The sequence below is a fragment of the Pelodiscus sinensis genome, chromosome 5 (genome assembly GCF_049634645.1).
Source record: "Pelodiscus sinensis isolate JC-2024 chromosome 5, ASM4963464v1, whole genome shotgun sequence".
Lineage (NCBI taxonomy): Eukaryota > Metazoa > Chordata > Testudines > Trionychidae > Pelodiscus > Pelodiscus sinensis.
In genome coordinates, this window is record NC_134715.1 from 41,352,315 (window position 1) to 41,375,270 (window position 22,956).

At 41.0% G+C, this 22,956-nt stretch overlaps 1 protein-coding gene across 3 annotated transcripts in view; it reads right to left on the reverse strand.

Annotated features, from left to right (window-relative positions):
* Nucleotides 1–22,956, reverse strand: part of HHIP (hedgehog interacting protein) — a 110,274-nt gene that overhangs the window by 23,672 nt on the left and 63,646 nt on the right. For all 3 annotated transcript variants that reach the window (XM_006131777.4, XM_014577905.3, XM_006131776.4), the window contains exons 5-11: nucleotides 15,522–15,673; nucleotides 14,340–14,513; nucleotides 11,329–11,472; nucleotides 8,242–8,363; nucleotides 4,705–4,828; nucleotides 3,789–3,919; nucleotides 1,689–1,770 (exon numbers count right to left, since the gene is read on the reverse strand). In XM_006131777.4, coding sequence (XP_006131839.1) covers nucleotides 1,689–1,770; nucleotides 3,789–3,919; nucleotides 4,705–4,828; nucleotides 8,242–8,363; nucleotides 11,329–11,472; nucleotides 14,340–14,513; nucleotides 15,522–15,673 — 929 coding nt within the window. The remainder of the gene's footprint in view (nucleotides 1–1,688; nucleotides 1,771–3,788; nucleotides 3,920–4,704; nucleotides 4,829–8,241; nucleotides 8,364–11,328; nucleotides 11,473–14,339; nucleotides 14,514–15,521; nucleotides 15,674–22,956) is intronic.

Genomic DNA, 22,956 nt, shown 5'->3' on the forward strand with positions numbered 1-22,956 from the left:
TAACATCATTCTAAATGTAATTAATTATATTCACATCATTATCATGTGCTGTACCAACAACTTTCAGAATTTCAACTTGGGTTAGAAATCACATTGTTCTCAGGAGCAGAGAAAAGATGACAAAAATGTGCAAGCATGACTGTCCTGATGTTAACAGGAAAACATGCTGAAGTAGTAAATATAAGCAGTGGGCTGATACTAATGATCCTAATAGTGCTCTGAAGGATGGTTGGGTAAAAGTAATTAGTACAACTAGTACAATGGCTGATTCTCCCTTTTCTTCTGTGTTAGCCTTTGGTTCAACGTTGTGGTCTTTGTGCATTTTTTTTTCAGGTTGGAGGTGCAAGAAACTCAAGATGACACAGGCATGGTCTTATGGAGCTGCTGGTACCATGGGAAGAAAAGGCCACTTCTCTAAGGTGAGTTCCCTTGAGCTGCATTTCTCCCACTAACCCTTTTAGTAAGGACACTGATGTATAGAAAGAAGGGGTTTTGTGAGACATTTTCAGATGAAGTAGTTGCATTGCAAAGAACTTGAAAATGAGGTAAAAAGGTAGTTTACAAAGAAAACTTGGGCAATGTTTGAAGCCCACACATGAACCCTTCCTCATCTTTGTACATCTTTTGGTGCTTTTTACACCTGGGAAAACCATTTTGTATGTTTTCAATTTCATTGCTGTTTTTACCATGAGCCAGAATAATTTTATTGAGCACATGAATTTTGTTTTATAAATCATTTGGGTAGCATTTGGGGGCCTGTTAGAAATAACTGCTGATTTGTAGGTATTGATACAGAATTTAGTGTATTCATTTGGTGATGGGACAACAGAAGGTCCTTATCTGGCCGTTATTTTTCTGATGACAGAAACATTCTGGGGTGCACAGTCCATTAGAGAAGAGGGGGATGACATCCAGTATACTGGATGACATCATGCATACTACTACTACCTGGAGGCAAGGACATCTCTAGAACTCCACTGGGCATAAAATGTCATAGCTCCACTGATATCAATGAGGATCTTCCCTCATAGGTGTCCTTCCAGTCAGTGTGATCTCTCATGCAGGAAAAAAAAAGTGACACTTTGGGGATAAATAAGCATGTTCCTCATACAGCCGTTGCCACTGCACTGGCCCTTTGAACCATTCCATATGTGTACTATTCCATCGTTTTGCACAGCATACCAGCTGGCTTAGGTATCTGCCATTAGTGAGTCCTGAATATCCTCAGCTGTAACTACTGGTTATTCAGAATCCCGGCAGAATCTTCTATGTGGATAGCTTCAAAAGGATCTACTATAAGTAAGGGAGTCTCTAGGATTCAGCAAGTGTATTCAGCCTCAAAATATGAGCATGTAGGCAGCAGTATGCTAAGGTTCAGTGAACAGTCTATCCCTGAGAGTTTAAAAAGTTATATCATAGCATTTATATTTTACTTGATTGTAGTTACTTTTGGCACATCTGTACCATCTAGTGGCTCCTACATCTACTATTAGCAAGCTGCCTGAGTTGGGAATTTCCCTCACTTCTTATTGAAGCATTGCATGACCAGACCTACATGGAAAAGGGAAGCATAAGTATTTCATTGTTTCACAGAGTATTTATTTCATATTTTGTCCAGATAGTTTTATTAACCTGCTCAAGGACAGATTGATCTGAGTCTGATGTGAATAAAAAAAAGCAACATTTACCTTTTAGGGTCAACAATCTTGTAGAGTTTCCCATTGTGAGACTGTGTCATGCTTTTGCTGCTTGATAAAATGTACACCTCACCTGTTAAAGAAATAGATTAAGTAAATTAGGGTTCTTCAGTAATATTCCATACCTTTGACTTATCTAGCTTTATTTGCAAGATAGTGAAAACCTCATTAAATAAATACCTTTCATCATTGGAAAATAAAATGTAATTGTACTGTTTGGAAACATGTATGAAAAAATTCTTACCAATTAAAACTAGAAACATGACAAATACTTTGTCATGTAAATTGAAACCAAATTCTTTGCTTTTAACATTTCGTAGGGCTAGTTGCAGATTTCTGAATTTCAAAATTTAGAAAAAATTTCAAAATTTGAGAGACAGGGAAAGAAGGGAATATTTCATCTGCCCATTCAATAGCTTTGCTATTGAAATATGGAGTTATATAAATGTAGATTTTTTTTTGTGATGTATGTGCCATATATGACAGGCTCTTTATTACAAAGATGATTAACTTCCTGTAGGCCAGGGGTGGCCAACCCTTTACAGACGAAGAGTCAAAATAGTGGTGGATACAGCGCAAAGAGCCGAGGGGAAAAAAGTTGAGCCAAAAACACAAAAAACACAGTTTGCCCTTTTAAGAGCAGAGCAGACATTGCCCTTTAAAGGTGGCCATTTTGAAGTCTGCATGGGATGCTGCAACTCCGGCTCTGTCTTTCAGAGGGGGCGGGAGAGTGTTGGCTCTTTGCAGAATCCTTACTTTCGCTTTGCCATGCTGCCCCTTTAAGAACCACGGGTGCGGGTGCCACAATTTTTTCTTTGAAGAGCCATGGGTTGGCCATCCCTGCTGTAGGCTATTTAGACTAATATTGTACAGTTTAAAAACTTTCTAGGACAGCTGTAGAACCCCACTGGACGCATATACTAGAAAGCATCTAACATGAAGCATTTTACTTTCTCATGGTGGTGGTGTCTGCGCATTTGTTGTTCCTAAAAGCAAAGTAGTAGCATCAACTAAAGCTAGAGGCTGTGCAGACCTGCTATGTGAAGCTGTAGTAAGCAACTTAGTATTGAACTGCAGCGCCGTTGGCACTCAAATCCTTGGCACGTATTAAGAAGGCATTCCTGCCAATTGTCCCAATGCATTTAATAATCTTTTGATGTTGTGAGTGTGAAATCAAACTGATTCTTCCATTACACCAAATTCAGGATTTGAACTCAGGTTTCTAAAGGTGAAAGCTAGGGCCCTATCATTCTATGATCCTGAACTTCCATAGAAAATGTTTAAATGAGTATTGAGAGGCAAATATAAATGAGATATTAATTTAAGAAAATCTCTCATTGGTCCTTACACAAAATCCAGTTAGCATGAATAAGAATTTTAACAGCTGAAAAGGGAGGAATAAATGATAGATGTTTTCATTCAATTCATGATCTCTTTTTGGGGTGTATCTCATGCTTGTGGAACTTAAACTACATTTGTGTCTTTTTCTTAAGTTCATACCCTCTGTGTTCAGATGAAGACTAAAAATAGGGACCTTCACCGCTTCTGCCGCCTCATGCTCACTCTTCCTGTTGCTTCCTACATAGATGCTCAGGAGTAGGAGAGATAATACTATGGTAATCTTGGTCGAAGAATTAAAAGCAATTCTATGGCGTAGAGACAGACACAATTAAACAACTACTATAATTCTATATCAGGGGTGGAGAACCTCAGGTCTGGGGGCCAAATAAGGCCCCTGGCTTGCCTGGATTGGGCCCCCAAGGCTCAGGGCTCCCCCCAACATTGGGGAACTGGCACTGGCACCCTAGGGCCCCCCTCCAACCCCACTGTGGGTGTGGAGCAAACAAAATCTACTAGCCTGAGCCCCCACTAGGTGTGCAAGGTCAATATGGGGAGTGTTTTTCCCCTTCTCAATCAGGAGCCACGTCAGTGAAGGGTTTGGGGTTGTTTTTTGCTTCTGACTTGTGTGCGTCCTCTGACTGATTTTTGTGTGGGTCGCAAAAAAGAGGCTCTCCACCCCTGTTCTATATGGTGAAACACATAATTTTGGTGAGATTTATTTTGTAATTTAGTAATATATTTCTACTATACCCAATTCATCTTCACCGAATCCCAAAATGTGACCTGAAAAGAAGCCTCTGCATGAGCCACTGTTGCCAAGACATAGAGGTTTCTCTTGCCACTGTTTTGTCACAGGACTCTGTTGCAGCGTTAAAAAGTTTCTGTAATCAAACACACACAAGGCAAACTGTTATATAGCGTTTGGAAAGAGAACTTAAAATGTTCAGATAATAACAAGAATTTGCAGTATGTAGTTCCATGGATATTTCTATAAATTTAATCACAATATAGTAAATGTAGTTCTGCCATCCTCTCTCTCTCTCTCTTTCTCTCTCTCTCTCTCTCTCTCTCTCTCACACTCACACTCACACTCACACTCACACTCACACTCACACACACACACACACACACACACACACACACACACACTAACAGAACTATTTCTCTTGCATGTGGGTAAGCATTTGTCTTGCTTGGTATGACAGAATTGCACCCATTCCTCCAAAAGAAAGCATTACTTTTCTCCATCACTGATGTTTCTATGTGATTCCAAAATTCAAAGCTGTATGGCTAATCAGTTAGACTCCAGTCTTGCAAATAATGGCATATGTGCTTAAATGCTTGATCCATTAAAGTCAATGGCACTACTCTTGTACTTGATGTTAAGCATGGGCTTAGGTGTTTAGAGGATCAGGGTGGATTAGGAGGTCCCTGAGTATCATTTGGGGTCATGCCTCCATTTCAAACTTCTCCAGAGATCAAGTATCTCACCTCAGTTGCTATTTGTTAGACTGCCATGACTGAGAAAGCAGTCGTTCCTATTTTGTTGCCAAAGCTGGGGAGTCCTCAATGGTACTAACACACCGCAACTATTTTAATATACAAATATGCAAAATATTATTTTTGTTTAAACTGAATATTCAGGCTGTGATTTTCAGAAACATACCCATTGCGGTCTCCAAACACGTAACTTCCATAAAGTCTCTCAGACTGGCAACCTCGGTATATAAATCCACCAACCAATGGTCCACTACTGAATGGTTTGAATTCTAGAAGTGAAGGCTCAGTTTCTAAAAAGGAACTGCCATTGCATTAGGTCAAATGCAATTTCATATATTAAAAACAATCATGAAAATGCTGTATAAAGAAAAATTATTGTCATTTAAATTGCACCACTATTGAGTTCTACAAAATATATCAGTCAGAAAATTGAGCATAAAGGAAACCAGAAAACAGTATCCTAAACATAGAAGGCTATAGCCTAAGTAAACTGACAGAAGAAAACAGCCAAAGGAGTCTCATCTTAGTCTTACTGAAGTTGATGGGAGTTTTCCTATTGACTGTTATGTGACCAGAGTTTCACCCAGAGACTGGATCTGTTATACTTCAGTATTATAAATAATAAAGGGGGAGAATTAGGGATTTAAGAGTACAAGTTCTATTGACTTTCAGTAGGACTTGTACTTTTAAAAATCTTGCCGAAAGCTACCGTAATTTAGTGAATATAACCTGCAGGTTATATTTGTTTTTACAACCCCCCCCATGGGGTATACTTGGGTGCGGGGTATACAGAATTTTTTTTACTCACCAGGTGGTGAGCTCTCCGTCACCTCTTCCTGTGGCTGCGCAGCTGTTAGCTTCCGGGTGGGGGAGCACTCACTCCTCAGTTCCCAAGCACCTGCAGGTAGGGGTGGGGGAGCACTCATCCCTCTGCCCCTTCCTGTGGCTGGCAGGAACCGGGCGGTGAGCGCTCCCCCGCCCGGAGGCTGGTGGTTCCTGCTCCCCTGCCCCTTCCTGCGGCTGCACAGGAACCTGTGGGATGAGCATTCCCCCACCCGGAGGCTGGCGGCTGCGCTGGAACCTTGTGTGGTGAGTGGCTAATCTCTCCCCTCCACCCCCCTGCACCATAAATATACCTCCAGCAAATATACCCCCAGCACAGAAAAGTCTTGTATGCCCCGTGAGTTATATTCGTGCGCGGAGTATACAAGATTTTTTTTACTCAAATAGAAAAAACTGTGGGGTATATTCGGGTGCGGGGTATATTCGGGTGCGGATATATTCGCTAAATTATAGTACCTTCTTTTAAGGTCAGTTTCTTAATGCAAAGAGCCTTTACTGTTCAGTATCATGCATCAGTATTGCTGGCTGTAGTTTCTTATTAAGGCTGAGGCTGTTACACTGATGCTATGGTTGACAACACTCTCATGCATTTTTTCTTACAGAACTGCATTGTTAAATCTTATTACATAATCTCAACAATATTAATGTACAGACAATCCTATGTATGCTATCAAATTATATTTAAAGACTACATAGGTTGAAACCAAACTCAAATGTTATTACAATTATGTGATTTTAAATCAAAGTTACATCCAATAGATATTTTTATTTTACATGAATATGGTTGCAGTTGGACTGCCAGTTTAAGCGAATTTCCTAGATTAGATTATAAGCATAAGGGATTACATTATACATGGGGGCGGGAGGAGAAGAGAAATTATTATCTTCTTTTATTTAAGCAACTGATCACTGCACGAGCTCTGGCAAGTTCTTCTAGATGGATACAATTTCATGCCACAATATTGCTTAGTTTGATCTTCAGTAGAGATGCAGTCAAAATTCCATTGGAGCAGTGGTTTACCAAATCCGTTTCAAACCAGGTTTTTCTTTGGCTTGGCTTTCATAAAACACACACACCAAATATGTGAAATAACTAAAACTGAAATGACTGTATTACTTATGTGGACTACTGCATGAGCCAGCTCAGCTGTGCTACTTTCAAAGTACAGTACAGATTGGGGAAAAAATGGGTATACGTAAATCGGTGAAAGCACCTACATGGCTTATGTCCTATGAAATTACATTAGGCCTTAATACCATGCAGGTGACATTGCTTTGATCTTTACCCCACTTTACCATAATGAATTTAGAAGCCGTTAAATGTTTAATATAGGCAGAAGCTCTGAATTGAGGTCATCTGGCTTGTCTGAATCTAGAAGTGTCCTCAGCAAGTATCAAACTTTTAACGTTATATGTAATTCATAGAATTATTTAGAAATAATAGTACCAAGTCCATAGAAATTATGTGCAATTCTTTAAAACTAAGTTTTAAACTGTGTGCCATGTTATGACTTGTAAAGTAATATTTTATTGCACATTTCTCAACAGCACATATTTAATGAAATTTAAAGAGTTCAATACTTTCACTATTTGGTTGTTGTAATGGTTTCCCAGTCACTGCTAGGGCACCTTCTGGCTGTTTTGGAGATTGCAGGGCATACCCACTATATGTCCAACATATGTTCCAAAAAATGTAGCCATATAGTGAAATGACATAACGTGGGAAATTTTTTTCCTGCAGCTGACTTCCATTTGGTCTTTTTTTTGGTCAATGTAAGAGTGGGGAATGGGAGGATTTATAATCCAACAGTTCCTACAAGCATCAGCGACGTTAGTGCAGAACCGTCGTATAGCGGGGATGCTTAATAGCTCTTTCCAGATCTTATGCCCTCTTTTTCCACTCATTTGCTTGTCTTGCTGCTTCTCTCTCTCTCTGACTCAGGGTGCTCTCACTTCATGGCTTGCCCCTCCTGCCAGGTCATTATAGTTCTCCCCTTCCCAGGTATCCAAATCCTTCCATACATATTTCATTTGGCAGTCTTCCCATCCAGTTGGGGCATGGGAGAGGGACTGGGGTGCTGAGTCTGAGAGGGAGATTGGGTGCAGAAAAGGCTCAGGGCTGGGAGTTGCATGGTGAAACAGTTTGTCGGAGCCGGCTGGTGCTTCCCTCAGCTGGCTCCCCAGAAGCAGTGACATCTCCCTCAGGCACTGTAGCTCTCATTAGCCCCAGTTCCAAGACAGTGGGAACTGTGGAGCCAGCACTCATGGCAGAGGCAGCACGCAGAGCCCCAGTCCAAGGAGCTGGCGGGAAATGTCATTACTTCCAGGGACCGCCCCAGCAGACCAGGGACACCCGGAGCAGCTTTTCTCGCCCCAGAGGACGCGGTGGCGGGACCACCGTGCGTCTGGGTGATCCCACCGCCCGCGAATTCCGGGGCGAGAAAAGCTCCATTCGTAAGTGCGGATCCGACATAAGTCGGATCCGCGTAACTCGGGGACTGCCTGTACTTAAATTCTGTATGTGAAGCGGTTACATGTGAATGAGGGAGCATACATTTTCATCACTTCCTGATTGTTCAGAAAATTTTCTTTGAGCAGTCACATATGGTAACAAACATGTCTGACAGTCCTCAATCACTTACATTTTCTTTTCTTTTATTTCCTTTATTTGCTTCTATTTTGTATCTTTCAATGGTTTCCTGTTAAATTTACAATATTCCTTTTTATTTGTTTTTTCCTATTTTCCTATGGCAATGAACCGTAACATAGCAATATTATCATCTTTATTATTCCAAAGGTAATTCCAAAGGACCTTTCAAAGGCTGTTTTTCATAATAGTTTTACACTGGATAAAACTTACCATAGTCTTTCCCCTTTACTATTTGCAAAATTCTTGCGGAAGATCTATTCTTTGCATTTGAGTCGGAGCAAAGTATTGTTAAATTAATATTTACATCTGTTGGATGACGATCCACGGCACACCTGTGCATCAAAAAGGGTTAGAGAAGTCATAAAAGAGATGGTACGACAAAGGGAAGACCTAGTTGTACTTCTTATGGACTCTTATTTCTCTACTAATAGACTGAAGAGTCAAATTTTGAAGGACTATGCTCTTTGTGGTCTGTTTATTTTTGCAGCATATATTAATCGCTGTGCTCAGATCATAGAGAAAATAAGTCTGTGTATATAAGAAAGTATTCATACTCTTATGACAAAAAACCCTCCACTACCACCACCACCACCATCAAAACCCTTATGTCTCATGATCTATTCTGTAGAATGGATAGATAGACTTTTTTTCCTATTTATCATCAAGCATTGAGGAATCAAAAGAACAACTGCTTCTTTTAACCAAACTGAATTTCTTCTGTTTTTCAAAGTATGGCCTTAAATGTTATGGGGCAATTCTACACTCCAGCACTACATCAGCATAGCTGCCCTGATGCAACTGCACCCCTGTAGCATATCTGGTGAAGAGGTGCTATGCCGATGATAGAATTATCTTCCATTGGCATAATTACTTCACTTTAGTGAGAAGTGGAAGCTACATCTGCGGGAGAACATCTCCTGCCAAAATAGTGCTGGTGTGGATAGTGCAAAACTTCAGTTGTTCAGAGGTAGGGCTTTTTTACACCACAAAGTGACATCAATTATTGACTTAAACTGTAGTGCGTAGACTTTCCTTTTAACGTTACCACCCCTAATTGCTGAACTACAAATTACATGGATCCCTTTGCTCTTTGTTATTGTTTGGACTGCACCAGATGTTTCTGTTTGTTTTCTAGTTGCCTTTTTTCCTTATTTAAGAAAAAAGTTTCACTATTTTAACCTCTCAACTATTCAGAACTATATTCCTCTACACTTCATTATAAGTTGGAGTGGCTACTTTAATTATCTTTTCTTTCATTAAGCTAACAGATGTCTCTGGCATGATTTTAAAAAACACTTTCGTTTCCGCCACTTCAAAACATGACACATTTCTTGAAAATTTTCCGTCCTTTTTTTCTATCAAATATATTTTTTGAACAGTGAGAAATCTGTACTAACATCTGAGGATTTTAAACAGCTTCCTGATGGCTTTATTAGCTGACTTCTGATGACTCTAGTATTATTGCTATCGAACTGCGAAAAATATTCCCTACTATATAGCATACCTTCACTCACTCCTTTATACAAAGATGTATTGAAAGATTTTTAATATAATACTAAGCATGTATCTTTGTATCTTCAGAAACACTTTACAATCATTAATATTTACATGCTTTCTCTCCCTCCATAATTCTCTCCTTTTTCAGAGAGGGAATCCGAGGCATAGCTAATTGATTCGCCCAGTGACACAGAATAAGCATGTAACAGAGCTGTGAATAGAATGAAAAAGTTCCTGCATTTCACCTGCATATCTAGCTGACTCAGGCATGGGCAATAATTTTTGGCTGGGAGCCATTTCAGAAATTTTTGAAGTAGCTCTTGCCTGCCCCAGAAGGAGACGGCATCTCAGGTGGAAGGGGCGGGGCCAGGACACTAATGTGCTTCCTTGCCCACCGTCCCTGATTGGTGTGAGGGTGGGGGAGCACCTCCCCCCGAGAGATCCACCAGTTGCTTTGAAAAGATGGCAGTTCGCAGCACCCTTGGCGGTGGGAGGAGACTTTGTGCACTCCCCACTGTGCCGCTAGGTCAATCAAGGCCTGGGGGAAGGGGGAGCATGTGAAGTCTGCCTCCACCCTGCAAAGGAGTGCCATGCTTAGTCACCCGCCTGCTGAGCAGCAGCTGGCAGTTGACTCTAAATGCCAAGCCCCTTGCAGGGTGGGAGGAGACTCTATGCCCACCTCTCCTCCCCCGGGCCAATCAGGACTTGAGGGTAAGGGGAGCGTGAAAAGTCTTCTCCTGCCTGGCCCCCATGTAAGCGCCATGCACTACTTGCTGGGCAGGATCAGGGTGGGAGGAGACTTCTTGCGCTCTCCTTGCCCCCCAGCTCTGATTGGCCTGGAGGGCGGTGGGAGCAGCAGGACCTCGCAGGCCAGATTAACCCATGGAGGCCCTCTTGACCACTCCTGAGCTAACTAAACCCTGCTATCTTTGATTAAACCCTTTAAAAAATAGTCAAATAATGGTAAAATACTACAGCAAATTTTCCATATTCTGAAAATAGACATATGGACAAGAATGCATTACTTCTTTTTTTCCTTTTTAAAAATGAAATTAGTGTTCTGCGAAGAACTATACACTTTCTTTGCTCAGGACAGGTACAGCGTGAGCAACAGCAGTGCCAACTTCCTTGAACAATCTTATGAATTTGCCTCCATCTGTATCAAGAAGCCACTAACTCCAAGGGCAAGAAGATACTGTTGATCAGCTTCTATAACCCTATTTTCTTTGGGATCTCTGAAGGTATGAATTAATCTCAAATGCTGCAGTTGTTTTTTCTTATTTCGCCAGGCATCTGCTATGCTTTGGATAGATACAACCATTTAAGGGATGGTATTAAAGATACACTAGCTTGTACAAGACTATAAGAAACAACTTGTAGTCAAAGCAGCTTTGATTTGAAATAGTTCTCTGAAGAACTCCTGTATCCCACTGCCATATTTTCACTTTCATAATAGAGAAATGATTGTCCTCCTTACAAAGAAAGAGTAAACTGTGCTACTCAGTTGGAAATATAGTTACAAAACTCTGGTCCCAACTTGCCCTGACGGATGTTTTGCAAAGGCCTAGTTCCAGAAGGGTGCTATTCAAGATTCGGTGACATATTCCTTCCAATTATTATTATTATTTTGGTGTGCTAAACTCTACTTCTATGGGTAGATTTCTATCCTCTGATGTCTGTTGCTCCTGTTGGTTGTATAAAACATCTGAAAGCAGAATTGGTTCTGGAATTAGCAAACCTAAAACCACCTGGCTCACAACAGTATCTACTCCTCAACAATGACAAATACAACATACTTACCTGCCTGGATTGTGGAGTCCATGTGCAAAAATTTCTGGAGGTTGATTGGTGCTGTTAAAATGTGGGTTGCTCCGTGGTACAGAATAAGGAACATTGCACAAATCAGTATCTACATCCAGACGTAATACAGAACCTGTAAAATCACTGAGAAAGTTGGAGGATAACATAATTGATTTTAAAAAGTATTTCAGCTGAAGCACCATATAGATGAAATATAGCAATGAAGCAGTAAAGGGAACCATCTATTTCACACAGCCACATGTAGACTGGAATATACTAATCATGGGAACTACCATCCCTGAACTGATCAATGGTTCAGCTGGTTCATTATCCTGTCTCTGGCAGGATTATATTTAGTGCTCCTTTATGAAACAATCTACTAATGGGGAAGTTTCTTCAAACCCTGATAATTGGTTTATGCCTTGAAACATGAGGGTTTACGTCCCTTTTATGTTTCATCTTATCTAAGGTAGCTTGTGGATGTATTCATTATATAGCTATATGATGTGTGTGTTTGTGTATTTAATATGGGTTTAAATTCTGTTCTTGGATTAAAGAATGCTATCTAGTGGCAGTGAGTTCCAAAAGTTAGCTGTGGCTTTTGTAAAAATAAAATTCCTTTCATACTTTGAATAGAGTTCTGACAGGAATTGTTATAATAATAATTAATAAGAATTGTTTTGTTCGAAGGAATAGAACAAAGCAAAAACACTTCCTTATAACATTCATGATGGGGATGGGAAAAGGATAATTTTGTTTTATACTATTAAAACCTCTTTGCAAAAACATGAATTGACTAAGTATTAATTGCTTTCTGTCCTGCCCTATATATAATCTGTTTCAGTCTCCATTATTGTATATACATTTCCAAAAACATATTACATGTATTCTTCAGTCTGGCTCCCATGCACTTGTTGCAAAATCTACAGAACATCTACTTGTCTTCCAGAGGTAATGAGACCTGTGAGGGCAGTGTCTTCTCTCAGTTAATGAGGGAAGTTCTCTTCATCTGGACTCATACAATCATTATTCTAAATGACAAATCCGTGTTAGGCCAAGTGGACTTGAACACAATGAAACAGGGACAAGCAGATGGACAAAACTGCTCATGTACCCAGTTCTGATTGGCTGGTGTCCGGGAACAGAGGGAGCCTGTCTACTGCTGGTTCAGGAGTGAGTACAGGCAGTCCCGACTTACGCGGATCCGACTTATGTCGGATCCGCACTTACGAACGGGGCTTTCTCATCCCGGAGGTTGAGGTGGCGGATTGCTACCTGCGAGCTCCGGGGCGAGAAAGCCCCGTTCATAAGCTGCTCCGGTGCCCCTGGTCAGCTGGAGACCGTCTCCAGCAGACCAGGGGCACCGGGCGGGTTCCCGCGCTTCTGAGGCTTTGCCAGAGCAAAGCCTCAGAAACGCGGGGAACCGCCGCTGCTGCCGCTTCAGTCCGGGTGCCTGTGGTCTGCTGGGGACCGTCCCCAGCAGACCACAGGCACCGGGACTGAAGCGGCAGCAGCGGTGGTTCCCCGTGCCTCTGAGGCTTTGCTCTGGCAAAGCCTCTGAGGCGCAGGACCCCCCCGCGGCTGCGGCTTCAGTCCGGGTGCCTGTGGTCTGCTGGGGACCGTCCCCAGCAGACCACAGGCACCCGGACTGAAGCGGCAGCAGCGGCGGTTCCCCGCGTTTCTGAGGCTTTGCTCTGGCAAAGCCTCAGAAGCGCGGGAACCCGCCCGGTGCCCCTGGTCTGCTGGAGACCACAGGCACCGGGACTGAAGCTGCAGCCGCGGCGGGGTCCCGTGCCTCTGAGGCTTTGCCAGAGCAAAGCCTCAGAGGCGCGGCACCCCGCTGTCGCTGCGGCTCTGCTCCCCGTGTCCCTGGTCTGCTGGGGGGGGGGGCGCAGCTAGTGTGCCCCCCCCCAGCAGACCAGGCTTTTGTTTTGGACCCTGGGGCAGAGCAGCTGGGGCGCTGCCGATTGGTCCTGCAGCGCCGCTCTGGGCACTACTGGACCAACCCAGCAGCACCCCAGGTGCTCTGCCCCAGGTCCTGATTCAGCCGCTGCTGGTCAGTTTCAGCAGCGGCTGAATCAGGACGCCTGGGGCAGAGCAGATGGGGTGCTGCTGGGTTGGTCCAGTAGCACCGAGGAGCGGCGCTACTGGAGCAACCCAGCAGCACCCCAGCTGCTCTGCCCCAGGCGTCCCCAAGTCAGCTTCTGCTGAAACTGACCAGCGCTGACTACAGGAAGCCCGAGGCAGAGTTGCTCTGCCCTGGGCTTCCTGGAATCAGCTGCTGATCAGTTTCAGCAGCAGCTTACTTGGGGACACCTGGGGTTCTTAAGTTGATTCTGTATGTAAGTCTGAACTGGCGGTCAGTTTCAGCAGCGGCTGAATCTGGACGCCAGTTCCGACTTACATACAGATTCAACTTAAGAACAAACCTACAGTCCCTATCTTGTACGTAACCCGGGGACTGCCTGTACTGATAACAGCAGCTGCTGCTAGCTGAAAAAGCGGTCAGGTTCATAAATGCTCTCTTAAAGAGTCAGCACTTCCCCCCTCTCGTTTGTTAATTATTTTACAGTGTGAATATTTGGAATAAAAATAGTAATAAAGTAAGCACTGCACACTCTGTATGCTGTGGTAATGGACATCAACATATCTGAATATGTAAAAACAGCCAAAATACATATCAATATATTTTTCTATTAGGGTTTAACAGCGTGGTTAAAATTGCTATTATTTTTTTAAATCATTGATAGCACTAGTTCAAATTTAATCACAACTTCTGCAGACAGCTAATTAAATTCTTTGACACATGTATGAAAAAGTTTTTCAGCTTCAAAAATTTGCTGAAAATATTTGCGTAACTCATGCTCTGAAGTCAGTAATGCTTAGTAGCATGAGTAAGGTGAGCAGGCTTTGTCCCTCTGTACACAAATGTCTGCTGACACTAATTATTGTTGAATGGCAGAAGACAAGTAACTAAGAAAAAGGAATCTATTCATTGGGGGTTTTTGTACCTTAAACCATCCATCTCCTCCATATCATCTAGAGTGATCATTCCATCACCAAGGAAAATGTATAAGAAGCCATCTGGGCCAAAGAAAAGCTGTCCTCCTAGATGTTTTCTGTGTAGCTCTGCTACTTCTAGAAACACTCTTGATGTTCTCATATCAACCTGGTGTGGATTTTTCCTGTGGTACAGAGATATAAAAATAGACTCATATACTAAAAGGTCACAAGGGATCATCATGATCATCTAGTCTATCTCCAGCACCTTGCAGGCCACAGAACCTCACCCTCCCACTCCTGTAACAGATCTCTAATTTCTAGCTGAGTTACTGAAGTCCTCAAATCATGATTTAAAGCTATGGCATCCAACACATTAGCCACTAGCACCATGTGGCTATTTGGCCGGTTGAGTGTAGCTAGCTGGCTTGAACAATGTGTCTATTTGGCTGATAGAGTGAGGGTAGTTCGCTACAGCAGTAGGCACTATAGTGGCTACTGTTTCAGAACTTGTTGGACACCATGGATTTAAAGATTTCAAATTAAAGAAAATTCACCATTTACATTAATTTAAACCTGCAAATGATCCATGCCCCATGCACCAGAGGAAGGCAAACACTCCCCGCCCCGCCCCTCCCCTCCTCTCCTGGCTGGCTGCCAATCTGACCTAGGGAAATATTCCTTTCCAACCTCAAATTATGGAGGTAAGTTAGATCCTGAGCGTGTGGGGCAGACCCACCAGCCAGACACCTGGAAAAGAATTCTCTGCAGTAATTCAGATCCCTCCCCATTGAGCATCCCATCACTGGAAGTATTTACTGCTTAGCAGCCACTAACTAGCTACACGAGAGTCTTGATTTCTTATTTTTAACAATAAACTTAAATTCAGTCAAATGACAGAACTGAACAGTAAAACACTGAACAATTTCATAGAAATTGCCATGTCACAAAAGAGATTAGAGGATAATTTGGGAACATCTGTAATAAAAATGAGAATTGAAAGTGTATTAAAAACAGAATAATGCAATATTCTCACTGCTGTTCCAAAACTATTGTTTGAAATTAATCCAGAGGCACGTCCTGAAAGTATCTTAATATGCCCATTGTAAATGTTACAGCTCACTTTAAAAATAAGGAATATCAAAGATTGATGAGGGATGAACAATTTTTGATTTTTAGTCTTTTAATGATACCTAGATACTGTGTATTCTACGACCCTTAGGATGTGGTCATGAGGTCCAATGGCCCACCGTTCTTGGTTGGTAGTATACGACACATATAGCTTTCCATTTTTCTTATAATTGGGATGGAATGCAAGGCTTAACAGTCCTCTTTCATCTCCTCCCTGCAGCCAAATGAAAAACACAAAGAATTGTGAAGTTAATTATGTTCTTTATTGTATTTTAGCTGAAACCCCAAAAAAAGTCTTTCTTGTGGATAATCTTTACCCAAACTCTTTTCTTTCTTCCCTCACTACTGCACAGAAAGGATTATAAAACATTTCACTCTCGGCTACTCTTTAAGAGTTTGAACAAGACAATTGTCTTGTGTAGTTATCTATGCACAAGACTCTTACCCCACTTTTATGGAGTGATTTGTGTATGTAATCTTTGGGAAACCATGAAGACAAGTTTAAGTGCCGTGAAAAATTCTTTGCTGAGTTACTAGGTTGCTTGTAGTTTGTAGAAGACAAATAAAAAGGTCTGTAATCAGCAGTCACTTCTAATCCAAGTATCCAAAATCTAAAACACAGTGCTGGCTGCCAACTCCCACTGTCTTGGCAATATGTTTAGAAAACAGTTAAATTGCTTGTGTAATATGTAAACCTTTGTTTTACCCTGGAGGCAGCTACATTAGTTGTCACAACTATGGTGGTCTGTTCATCATAGCTAGCGTACTATAGGTAATAAGCAGTCTCAGTCTCTCTGCACAGAAACCATAGTTTTACATGTGGCCCTTCAATGGAAAGGTTTTTGTTATTTTTAAAAATAAAAATAGAAAATACCCAAACAACTTTTCTTGTTATGATTACCACCAAGATTAGTAGAGTTGTAGTTATGCATCAAGTGTATATAATATACTATGACAATGCAAATACCAGAATACTTATATAGAAGGCAATTTAATCTTCTGGCTTCTAAAAATATATGTAATTTTACCATTGCTTAAATTTCATTTTACTGTATATAAATAAAAAGAGAGCATATAGAGTTGTTTTACCCTTTAGATACTATACCATCTGTAGAAGAGCACAAAAATAAATAGAATATTTTAATCAATGGTTCAAATTAAATTCATATGTGATTGTTTACATCATGGCATTTGGTAGCTTAGGACAGGATTCCTTAGACTTTCAGAGCTGGTAATTTCCTTTAAAGACTAAGAAATACTTTTTTTATCTTCTTCCCCCAAGACTTTTAACTCCATTAATTAAAAAAAAATGTCCTGTTGCACCTTAGAGAATAACAAACAAATATATATAATATCATGAGCTTTCGTGGGCAAAACCCACTTCCTCAAATGAGCAGAGTGGAAAGAAAACCCACATCTAAAGACATGGGTTTTGCTCATGAAAGCTCATGATTCTCTCTTTCTCTCCCTTTTTGTTAGTCTCTACGGTACCAGAGAACTACCCATTGTTTTTAAAGTTACAGACTAACATAGTTACCCCTCTGAAACACCATTCAAATACAGGCAGTCCCTGGGTTACGTACAAGATAGGGACTGTAGGTTTGTTCTTAAGTTGAATTTGTATGTAAGTCGGAACTGGTACATATTGTAGGGGAAACTCTAGCCAAACATTTCTCCAGAGCTCAGTTTTATTCTCCCACACCTCACTTCCCTCAGTCCTTTATTCTTAAGCTGAGGTCTGCTGAGAAAAGCTGCTCTGCGTCTTCCTGGTCTGCTGGGGTGAGGGAGGGCCGCTAGCTTCGCGTCTCCCTGGTCTGCTGGGGGGAAGCAGCTAGTGCGGGGTTGCCTCACCCCGTTTGTAAGTAGGGATCCAATGTAAGTCGGATCCGTGTAACCCGGGGACTGTCTGTACAAGTAATTTTTTTTCAATATGAAGTTCTGAATTAAAAGGAGAGTGAGGTCTTTTAAATACACTTGCAATTCAGTGTTATGGACGTGCCTGTCTTGGCTGTTGAGGTATGTTCAACATGAGGCCTCATTTGGAAAATGTGCAGTTTGAATTTATTTTCACCTGTGAGATTATTGTGACACTTTGGTTTTATCACAACCACTGCAGAGAAACCTGACTTAGAGAAATGAGGATGAAAATAGGATGAGACCCTTCATAGTTTGTACAATTAAAGCTGGATCTTCCCCTCCCCCCCAGAGGAAGCCAAAATAAATGCAGCTCTTTCCTAGAAAAATGTAGTCAGAAAGTAAATCTGCCAAAGAAATCTTGCAGTGGCCTAGTCAGTGCTACTGAGTTACCAGCATCATAACTAAAGGGGTTGGTAATCCACTTTTTCTCCTTTGTGGTTCATCAAAACACAATCCCGCAGCTGGGTCTGAATTTATTGTAGTTGCTAATTTAGTTTGAGAGTTTTAACCAGCTTACCTTAATAGAAACAGGAAACAAATCTGAGGGTTTTTTAAAAAACAGAGAATATAAATTTCCAACTTTTCTGATGCATGATTCCACCCTGTTGTGTGTAGACAGCCACTCTTGTTGTCCCTTTGGACAGAATAATCAGCTCATTTAGATGCCCAAAAATGGCAATTCAAACAAATTCTACCACCCAAAGTGAATTACTGAGCTTCTATGGAGTTTGCTACTTTAGGTTCACACCTTCATGAAGGAGCTGGCACAGACTTCCAGACATTTTCTTACCAGTTAGAAATTGGTGGTGTATGAAACACTGACGCTGTAAGGCACTTTGTGTGGTGTTTTACAGCCATGTTACCAGATTAGTATTCTTACTTGTCACTGCTTTTGCACTGTTCCCACAGATGGCAATACATGGCCTTGCACTGAATGTGGAAAACCTTTATTGTCTCAGATGAGCAGTCTCCTCTTTACAAATTAGTAAGTCACCTTCAATCTTAGTAAACATCTTTCTCAAATGCTGGAACCTCTGCAGTACCAGAGACATCACTTGACTCATCAAGTTGTATTGTTAAGTATTTGCTTATGTTCAGCCATGTCACTAATACAGTATTTCAAATGTAGTAATTTCTGTAGGTTCTGTATCTTTTGAAACCATATTTACTGTACAGGTCAGGATATCATTTTCTGCAATGCTATGAGCTTTACATTGTTTAGTTTGTAGTAATACCAAATAAAATTTCTGTAGGGAGCTCATGTTGACACTGTGAATCAGAGTAGTCAAGACTTGATGATTTTTTTTTAAGGTTTACATTTTTCTCTGGAAAAAAAAATCCTCCGTTTTCTTTTTAGTAATAGATTTTTGGTTTCCAAACTCAACAGTAACACTTTAGGCTTCAGACTCTTGACAGCTGGTATGTTAGAAAATACTACAAATACTAAATTACTGATCAATATTTTCAACTAAATATCAATATCTCACTGTACATTTATCTTCACTATTTTGAATCTGGATTCTTGGACTAGTTTCTTAATTCATTTGCATCTACATTATATTGGAGTAACTCCATTGACTTCAACGGTGTTGATTCAGCAGTACTGAGGGTAGTTAAAAGAGCATTAAACAAGTATTTTTGTTTCAAGTCAGCGGCTATCACCTTGAGAACATGCAGAAGGAGAAGAGGTTTTGAGAAAAAATGTCAATCTATTTAATTTAGGTCAAATCAGTCAAGTTTTAAGGCTGACAGCTATAATTCTTTAACCCGTGTTATCTAATCCTTTTCCTGCCACATGCAAAATTGGACTCTATTATATATTTTCAAGTGGTTTGTCTAGTCCAGTGGTCACCAACCAGGAGATTGGGATCTACTAGTAGATCTTGGAGCCTCTGACAGGTGATCTTGACTGGTTTGTCCAAGAGGCTATTAAGTGTCGGCACTTGAGCTGCCCCTCTCCCCACTGTTATGCATCTCCTGCCCTTTGCCTTGGAGCTGTTTCCCTTTCCCACGCTGTATTCTATCTCCACAGAATGGAGGTGAGGAGCACAACAGAGTTTGGGATGTAGGGAGTTTGCTGGATGCTTTGAGAGGGGTGCAGGGCCAGGGAAGGGGTGAGCCTGCCTTAGCCCCACTGCACCACCACACAGGAGCCACTTGTGGTAAGCAGTGTCCAGCTGAAGCCTGCATCCTGAATCCCTGTCCCAGTCACGTACCCCTTCTTGCCCAAGCCCCTGCTCTAGTCCTGAGTGCTCCTAGACCCAAACTCCCTTACAGAACCTTACCCCGAACTCCCTCCTACACTGCAACTTCTGCCCCAGGCTCAGCTCAGAGCCCTTCTCACACTCCATAGCCCTTAACCCAAGACCAGAGCCTGCACCCCAACCTTCTGCCTCTGCCTGATAAAAGGGAGGAAGGATGGGGGAGGGAGGAAAGATGGAGTAAGTGGGGGCAGAGCTTTGGAGAAGGGGCACGAAGGAGGTGGGGCAAAAGGTAGATCCTGGATTGCACTTAAATTAAAAAAGTGATCTTGTGCTTAAAAAGGTTGGAGACCCCTGGTCTAATCTAATTGTAAACAATTCCAGTAATAAAGCTTAGTGAGGTAAAACAGTATTATGTATTTGTTTAACAAATGTGTAGTCTGTCCAATATCTAGACCAATAATATTTGGACAATCCAAATTTAAATTGGTAATCAGTAGTATTTTTTCACTTAAGAAAAGGGTGCGTGTATGTGAAAATATTTTTAAAATATTTTGACTCACAGGATTAAATCATTTCTGCAGTAATTTTTTAGCATATTTAAACACATTACTATACAGGCTATTCTGAGCAATCTTTTTAATTAATCTGTTTCCCATGTAATATGTTCCATTAAAAATCTGAACAGTCCTATGTTTGATTTTTGGGGGCTTTTAGTAAAGAACATTAAATATGTTTTGATAATCTGAAAGCTCTCATTAGGAAATAGTTTTTGATTTCTGCAACCCAAGTCCCACTAGCTGTGGGAGTTGTACTGCTAAATAAGGATGAGTGAAGGGTTACTTTTAAAATATGAAAAGCTGCCTTCCACAACCTTCACCATATAGAGAAAATGACGAACTTTCCAGAGAAAGGTCAGGAAAAAAAGGGCAAAAGAGAGGGAGAGAGAAAGCCATGAATAGGTAGAAGAAAGCATTGGGAGATGCTGCATAAAGGATTAGAATATTTGGAGCCCAAACCCACTTCTATCAATAATAGAAAATAAATAACTCGACCTTTTTTCCTAATTATCTCTATATCTGCATTCAAGGGGCCTCTTGCAGAGAGACAATGTGTAGCTTAAGACTTTTACCATGAAGAAAAACAATTATGCCTATGACATGGTTGTGTCTGGTGGGCATGTTAAGCTCCACCATCAAAATACTGTAAGCACCTCCACAGACTTGGGCCTGTTTCTGCCTCTGTCATCACTATACGTTCCATGTGCCAAGCCAAGAGATTTGTATGGCTGCAACAGAGAGTTGGTTTCATTCACTTTTATTCATTTTCTGTGTCAGAAAAAAAACACTTCAGAGAAAGATGCTCAGGGAGGGTGTCAACTATTAATATGGCAGGGTACATTTCTTAAACAGCTGCCTGTTTCTTCTTCCCTCCTTTCTCGCCTAGTTTGGATCAGTCCAAATATGGTACGGGAAGAGGATTCAGGGAGCTCTCCAGTTTTCTCAGAATCTCAGTACAGGACAGTCATAATCTAGTAGCAAACCAGAAAAGACTGCCTATATTGGTATAACAGGTATCTCAGGTATCTCAAAGAGGCACATGCTGTTGCCATGCTTCATAGACACCGCTGCTACCTACACCTAATCTGCAGCAGCAGCAGCAGCAGTAGTAGTAAGGGTCACCTCTCTCAGTGCTCCTCCCAGCATCCAAGAGCTATTAAGCTTTAGACAGAGATGGTTTCTGGGCATCTCCGCTCAGGCTGTGTGGGTCAGCAAGGAAGAGGCATAGCTATGCGCCTTCAGTATTTCGCTTTTTCCTTGTTCATAATGTGATGCATTTTGTAGAGAGTTTGTCAATTTTGTTTGCTAAGTTGTAAGCTCTAATATATTGTTGTTCCAAATAAACCTTTTTTAAACACTAGTTGAGAATGTTTCCATCTTGAGGGCACACTGCTGTCCTTCAGTTTCTTCTAGCAACACCCTTCAACTTCCAATATATTTAAGAATATGTCTAGGGTTATATTTTGACCTCAGATACACATGCACAAATCCCATGGACACCAATGCAAGTTATTTGTGCATTCATATAAGGGCAACATTTGGCCCAGATACATTAACAACCCAAATGAACCAGCCACAAAGTGGAGGTGTCAGCTAAAATCCGATGTTGATAATTACAGACTATTTCTCAAAAGTTTCCTTGGTAGTCAATCAGATAGCATTGTGATGAGAGCAGTATGAATATTTAGAGAGAGGAATTCATTGAAATGATGTAGTTTTCACTTCCTGCTATAAACTAGGTGTATTGCTATGGGCTGTTAAACAACTATTGGGGTGCACAGCACATGTGGTTCCTATCTGTAATTCTACAATTTGTAGAAAACATAGGGAGCCACTGAGATAAGTTGTTTTGTGCTCTCTGAACACATGCAAAACTGTCACTGCCCCTCCAGTGCTGGCCATACCTTTTCTTCTGCTGTCATACGCACACATAATTATTGAATTGTGGCTCAGGCACCATTTTACAGATTTCTTCCCTAAAATTCATGCACACAAAAATAAGTGCCTCATAGAGTATGTCAACGGTGACATTTTATTTCTCAATTTTACAAGGCAGCTCTCTATAGAGTAATTATTTTTAGGCCTCATTGTGAATGTCATTTACAAGCTGCAAATGAACCCTTAAAACCAGAAATTAGACCTATCGAAAGGCCTAACGACAATAAGATGTTATATGAGAACAACTGTGTAGGAATTTTGAGGGAGGCTTTTTTTGAAATTGTGGAGGAATATGAGTATTTATAGGAGTATATTTTATTTAGCAGGAATATACTGTAAATATTTTATATATCATAATATTGCCAAAACCTAAGGATTTTTTTGTGAGCTTAGATGTGAGCTAGTATGTAGACCAGGATTTTTAGGATTTTCAGCTGACACAAGTAGATTAAAAATGACCCCATGTTCCCGTTTTTCTTCTGATTTTAATTAAAGCAAGAACTCAAAATTTCATATGCCCTTGTTTGCTTTACAGCTTGTTCTTTCTTTTCCTTACCTTCACAGTCCTTTGTGGAAATAAGCCACTAAATGCAGGACCTCTCACTTCTATTCCTAGTCCTCTGTATTTTTTAAAAATTCCTCTATTCCAGATTTTGCTGTTCTGCCGGGCAAGTCTTTTAACTTAATCCAAATGGCAATCCTGGTCCCCTGACAATACAATCCTTTCTTCCAGTTTTCCTAAAGAAAGTATATGAAATTTACAAATCCAGAAACTAAAATAACACAAACCCACAGATTGCCTCCTTCACACTCCCCTAGTAAGACTTGAGTCTTGCTTTAACAATGCTCCCACTTATTGGTTGGAAGCAGTTAAAATTTTT